Source organism: Mus caroli, chromosome 19 (genome assembly GCF_900094665.2).
Source record: "Mus caroli chromosome 19, CAROLI_EIJ_v1.1, whole genome shotgun sequence".
NCBI classification, from domain to species: Eukaryota; Metazoa; Chordata; class Mammalia; order Rodentia; family Muridae; genus Mus; species Mus caroli.
This window is the reverse complement of record NC_034588.1, coordinates 25924121-25930120: the sequence shown is the minus strand read 5'-3', so window position 1 is coordinate 25930120 and position 6000 is coordinate 25924121. Positions and strand designations below refer to the sequence as shown.

The 6000-nt window shown below is 43.3% G+C and overlaps 1 protein-coding gene across 1 annotated transcript in view; it reads right to left on the bottom strand.

Moving 5' to 3' along the window:
* The window catches only part of Slc1a1 (solute carrier family 1 member 1), a 79343-nt gene that overhangs the window by 13622 nt on the left and 59721 nt on the right, over positions 1-6000 (bottom strand). The window contains exons 3-6 of the mRNA XM_021151606.2: positions 5335-5427; positions 3662-3776; positions 2068-2110; positions 566-661 (exon numbers count right to left, since the gene is read on the bottom strand). Of these exons, the coding sequence (XP_021007265.1) occupies positions 566-661; positions 2068-2110; positions 3662-3776; positions 5335-5427 (347 nt within the window). The remainder of the gene's footprint in view (positions 1-565; positions 662-2067; positions 2111-3661; positions 3777-5334; positions 5428-6000) is intronic.

Sequence of the window (6000 nt, the reverse complement as noted above, 5' to 3'; positions counted from 1 at the left end):
AGAAGTGGAGAGGGGGAGGGAGAGAGGGGGAGGGAGAGGGGAGGGGGAGGGAGAGGGAGGAGATAGCTCAAGGGTACTTGCTTGGCATGGAGGCCCAGGGTTCAATCCCCAGTACTGTTCACCACCCACCCACATACATAAAGAGCAAATGAAAGAGACCCTCAGTGTAGCACAGGACAAAATAAAATATAAACAAAAATAGAAAACCAAATCACCAAGAAAACACACAAAAGGAAATAAAGAGTGGAAAGAAACACAGACCGAGATGGATATCTGTTTACTGAATGAAAACTGTTTACTAAATGAAAACTAAAATGGAGAGATGTATTATAGCCTCATCCAACCTCAGTTTGGAACTGAGATACTGAGGGTGACTCAGCTCCGTGCCACCCCTGTGGGGCTGGGAAAGATTACAAGGGCTGATTTTAGGGCTACGGGCGTGTCTGGGAGAGGGGTAGACTCAGAAATGTGGATTCTGCATATCCTGAAGACTGACCATCTTTCTCTCCTACCATTGAAGACTTGCACATGCATGCTGGGGAGGGGTGTGGGTGGCAGAAGGTACCTCAGACATTGTTGTCATGGCCGTGGTGACAGACATCTCCGTCTCGTTCCCCCCAGGATCACCCACAGGCTTCACCTCTTCCCGCTTGGTTTTGTACTGCACACGGGAGAAAAACAGGCACACAAAGTAAAAAAGGAGACTTTTTTTTCCCCCAGCATCCAAGGCTCTACCACACGGATGTTATTTTAGCCAAATAACTGACACCCAAGGGTTCTGCTGATGGCGCTTCTTTCTGTTGCTTCTAGCTTTTGTGGATCCTTCCCAGAAGGCATTGGGACTAATTGGGATCTAAAAATCCAAACTCCCGACTCCCTCAACTGCCATTCAGTAATACCAGACCGTTCTCATGCTTTCATGGCAGGGGAAATGGATGGAGAAATACTGTGAAAGCAAACAGGATTTATCTGTAGGCGCTTCCACAGCCAGGGAGATTCCTGTCAATCATTTTTAGTTTTTATAAACTGATCATTTTTCATCTGGAAAAATAACCTTAGCGCTTTGATAAAAATAGTCAAGATGACTAATACATTCCGAGAAAGGTGTAACTGGGTGGCTGTGCCCAAATCAGCAATTCCTCCAGGCTATTCAGTGAGAGAGAGAGAGAGAGAGAGAGAGAGAGAGAGAGAGAGAGAGAGAGAGTTCTATTGAATCTCTCCCTTAAGCCCTGTTTGGTTCTGTGAGGCTTCAATCATGGTGGATTGAGAAAAAGCCACTATAGTATGATACTAGAAAGAACTGTCCCACACACAGAATCTCTGCCAATTCAGAACTCTACAAATGGCTACTGTGGCTGAGCTCCAAAGGCACCTCATAAATAGAGGTGGTTCTGTTTCTGGTGGGGACTGTGGAGAGCAATGTGATTGCCAATTTTATAGGCATATATAGAGGTCTCTGTCCATGTAATTTATGCAAATGAATACAGCAGTTTGTGAGCGACTCAGCTGCTTTAAGGAGCCCAGATTAACAGAAAAGGAATTTTCAGTGGAGCAAAAACAATGGTGAACATTCATGAAAAAAAGACATCTGATACACCCATGCCTTTCCTGCAGAACACTAGCACTGGGCATCTACTGGTTAAGGACAGGACCCAGTTCTGGATGGGCTGGCCACCATGTTAGACATTGATGGTCACCTAGAGAGGCATGGGAAGAAGAGACGGAGAGCTCTTCTTTCCATTGCTTTGCATGTGCAGAGAGTCCGAGTTCTTTATAAATATAACATGGCTCTCCAAAATACAAATAAATAAAATAGAACATGGTGGCTGGTTCTTGCTTTTCTCTGTTTGAGGGAGAGTATTAGGTGAGAAGCCAGTACTGTCAGTCATGGCCTACATTCACTACAGCCCCAAAGGCAGGAGTCATCAGAAACCCCACTGTGCACGGTGTACTTCATGCTGTTGGTTTTGATGGGCTACTTCCATTTCTTGTGTCATAGCTGAAAATGAAGTCACAGTGGGTCATAGGAACAAAGGAGCAACTTAGGACCAAAGCCATTGATGTTACCTGCTGAAAACAGGCTTGGACCAGATTCTCTGGGAACATGTTCCTGTTGGAGACACGGAAAACAGGCTTATATCAGGGAAGCATGCTTTGGGTTATTAAGTTCAATATGTCGTCAGTAGGACTGAGACTAGCAGAGCATGGGCTCTGTTTCTCATCTGGCTTCTGCTTGGCAGAGCACCCCTTGCATTAAGCTTGAGCTCTTTCTTCCTGAGTTCCTTCTAGTCAACCATCATTTAACAGAAGTCTTCCTCATCAACTCCACTTAACAGACTCCGTAAGTGGCATCCTTGCTGTTCTTGAGGAAGTCCTGCACAGGCAGATGGACACTCACTCACAGCTGAGACAGTTATTCGATTTTCTATATCCTTCCACTTTTGTATCTGTCCTTGAATCCTTAACTCCAGTTGCAATTCTAACATAATTACCAAATTAAATATGTAAACCAATGAAATCCCAGTGTGAGAAAAACGTGAATCCTATAAATAACTAAATTACATGCCTTGGAGACTCAGGAGCCCCAAGAGGTCACATTCTCTCCTGATTAGTTAGGTATTGGAGCACAGCTGAAACACAATGAAAATTACTAAGTTGTAATTGTAAGTACTTCATTGTAAGTACTTCGTTGTAAGTACTTCATTGTAAGTACCTCATTGTAAGTACTTCATTGGCTTTCTTGGTGATTCCTTATGTCTTGGTTGTTCCACTCTATGGAAACAGAACCTAGTGATTCTAATGATGCATTTATGAGTCAGCAAATTCTGCAGAAGTGATGTGAGACTACAGCAGGCTGTCATGTGCAGAGACAACATTGCCAAACTACCCAACATATACATATTCTGTATCAGTTTTTTTTTTACATTTGTTTCTGCTTGAATTGATACTTTTAATTAATTTGCTCATTGTTTGTAGTGCTGACCACTTTAGAAAAGAGGGATTCTCTGTAACAATAAAAACAGGAATTTCTTCAAGGAACCTGCAGAACTGACCACCCAGTTCTGCCCAGTGTCTTTATGTAACAAGCGCATTTCCTGCATCTCTGTCCATCCTAAGTCCTACACTGGATCCTGTTTGAACCATTACTCTCTGAACCATGTTTGGCAAATAGAGAGTCCTGGCTATGTGATGTGTAGGATTTATGGCAAAATGAGATGCATGATAATTTATAAATTATTAAAAATGTTAAGACATTGGATTGGGGGGATGGTTAAGTGGGTATAAAATGCTTGTTGCACACATGTAAGGATCTGAGTTCAAATCCCCATGAACTTATGTAAAGCTGGGCACAGAAATCCATATTTATAATCTCAGTGCTTATATGGTAAAAACGGAGGCAGATACAGGAGAGTCTTCAGAGGCTCGAGGGCCAGCTACCCTGGCCTACACAGCACAGAGCCAACAAAAAGATGCTGTCTCAAATAAGGCCAAAGAACTAACAGCTGAAGTTGTCTTCTGACCTCCATGTATGTACACTACACATACACTTATTTAACATGCACATACAAATGTTAAGACATCAGAGCATTAAGTCACCTATGAGGCCTTGTGCAACTATACAGATGGTGTATCCAGAAAGTCACCCACCGACAAGACTCACCTGATCAGGTCCAACATGGCATCCACGGTGCTGACTTCAGGGGTTTTGCCCGTCCTGTTGATGTCGTTCACTTTCTGAGTGACACCAGGCTTGATACTGACAACTAACACAATGCCTGTAATCAAGAACAGTAGTCCCAGAGGATTAAAACCCTTGAGGGCATCCGGTGTCCCTGGGTGGCCTTTGGAGAACCAGATGACAAGGTGATGCAGGCAATCTTGTGACATGGAAGGCCCCAAGTTCTCAACAAGATGCTAAGTCTTAATTACTACCTTAGTCCCACCCCACTGCAGGGAGGAAGTGATGAAACACAGACATCGTCTTGCTTTTTTCATGAAGGACCGATACCCTAGAATTGCTTCTGGAAACACCGTGTAATGGGAAGAGTCTTCCTCCCATTCTTCAATCTGTGAAATCAGCTACAGGGGATTGGGAATTTGAAATAAAAGGCACGTCATTTGTTTCTATCTGTTCTTTCTATCTGCAGATCCAGGCCATTCTCCTAAGAGTCACATGTAAAAAAAAAACAAAAAACAAAAAAACAAAACAAAACAAAAAACCCCCCAACCGTCTGTAGACAGGCCTAAACTATCTGGAAAGTTCTCACAAGGGGTGGAATGAAGACACAGGATGGGAGTTCAGGGAAGGATGGCTTAGCTTGCTGCTGGGAACTGTCCACCCATTACAGCACCTGAGCGCACAACTGGAGACTAGATAGCATTGAGCTCCCAACTCTTGGGGGTGTACAAGCAGCAGTGGGGAGCTATAGGAGAGACTTGGGTACCCGAGATGGCTTGACTGGAGGGGAGTAAAGAAGCATCCTCGAGCTCTTTCTCACTCCTCCAGGGTGAGGGAATGCTAATAGGAGGGGTTAGGACCTCTGGATGTAGACAGGTCAGCCTTCTGCTGCTGGGTCTTTTCCATTAGCAGTGAAAGTATGAATCATGGTCTCCCAGTAAGTATCATCTTGCTTTCTTTTTGCTATTTCCCCTTTATGTCTATCTTCCCCAGGGATCTTTAAGCAGTGGCTTTGATTTACAGCCGTGTTCAGCTCCCCACTCCCCTTTGGCTGGGTACCTCTGAAACTGTACCACAACCAACCACTTATCAGTTCATTAAAGTGGGATGTAGGGGTCAAGCTGGCTGCAGTATCTGGGAACTCTTCTCTCCTTTCTCCTAATTCTGGGGGCCCTTTTAAAAATGTTGCACAGGTTACAAAGGCAGGAGCAAGTTTTTACAACAACCCACCCTCTTATTTGCACACCCCCTTCTCCTGCCTGGAAAGGGTGCCAGCTGTTAGCTTTCAGTACTGTGAAATGCAACGAAGTCCAACCATTCTGGAACTGCCTTCTAATTAAATTCTACTGCTTTAGGTTAATTATCTGGCTTAAGATAATGTAAACTCTTGGCCTTAGCCTTACTTCTTTCTATCCAAAGATACTAACAGGGCACAGAAATGTCAAAATTCTGTTGGCATTGCATTTCGTTCACAAAAAAAGATGTTAGGCAGACTCAAAAGCAGAAAAGGCCCAGGATAATTTGACAGTGTTACTTTCTGGCAAAAAAAAAAAAAAACAAAAAAACAAAAAACCACTCTAAAAGCCCAATTACTTTGTGAACACAAAGTTACAATTGCAAACAAAGAGGACCAAGGAGTCAGAAATAAGCATCACCTAGGATTACAGCAATGACGGTGGTGGAGAAATAATATACTACAGCGCGCAGACCAATCTTCCCAGACACATTGGAATCCAGTGCAGCGACACCTGAAAGGAGATGGGGGATAGATCAAGTCAGTTCAGTAAAAAAACGCAGACTTCCAGCTCTCCCAAGAAAAAGCTGGTGTCTTCTCTGCAGCTACAAGGTGCATGTCACAAGATGCAACTTACTAGATGCAGCAAACACTTCACAATTACGAGTGAAGAATTCAGAAGTAGGAGCCCAGTGGGGGGCACAAACTCCCTACCCAGCTTATTTTAGTTGGTCATAAGAAAGAGTCTCCCTTCCACAAGAGATGTATAAACTTTGTCAAGATCTTTACACAATAGCACACAAGAGCAGAGTTAAACTCCTTTGGAATTTGGTACTGGGGAACTATTTATCTTGAGCCAAGTTAATTATCTTATTGTTCACTGACACTCACGCACAATTTCATTCGTCTCTGTCTTTTCTATCAGGAGGCTCAAGCTGAAAAGATAACATCTGCCTTTGAGTATGAAGGTACTAGATATTGGATCACCCATCCCTGCCCACAAACATTTCATCTCACTAGCTATAGTTAACATTCTAGTATATTATCTCCCAATTTTTCTTCTCAAGGTTTTATAAACATAGGAAAT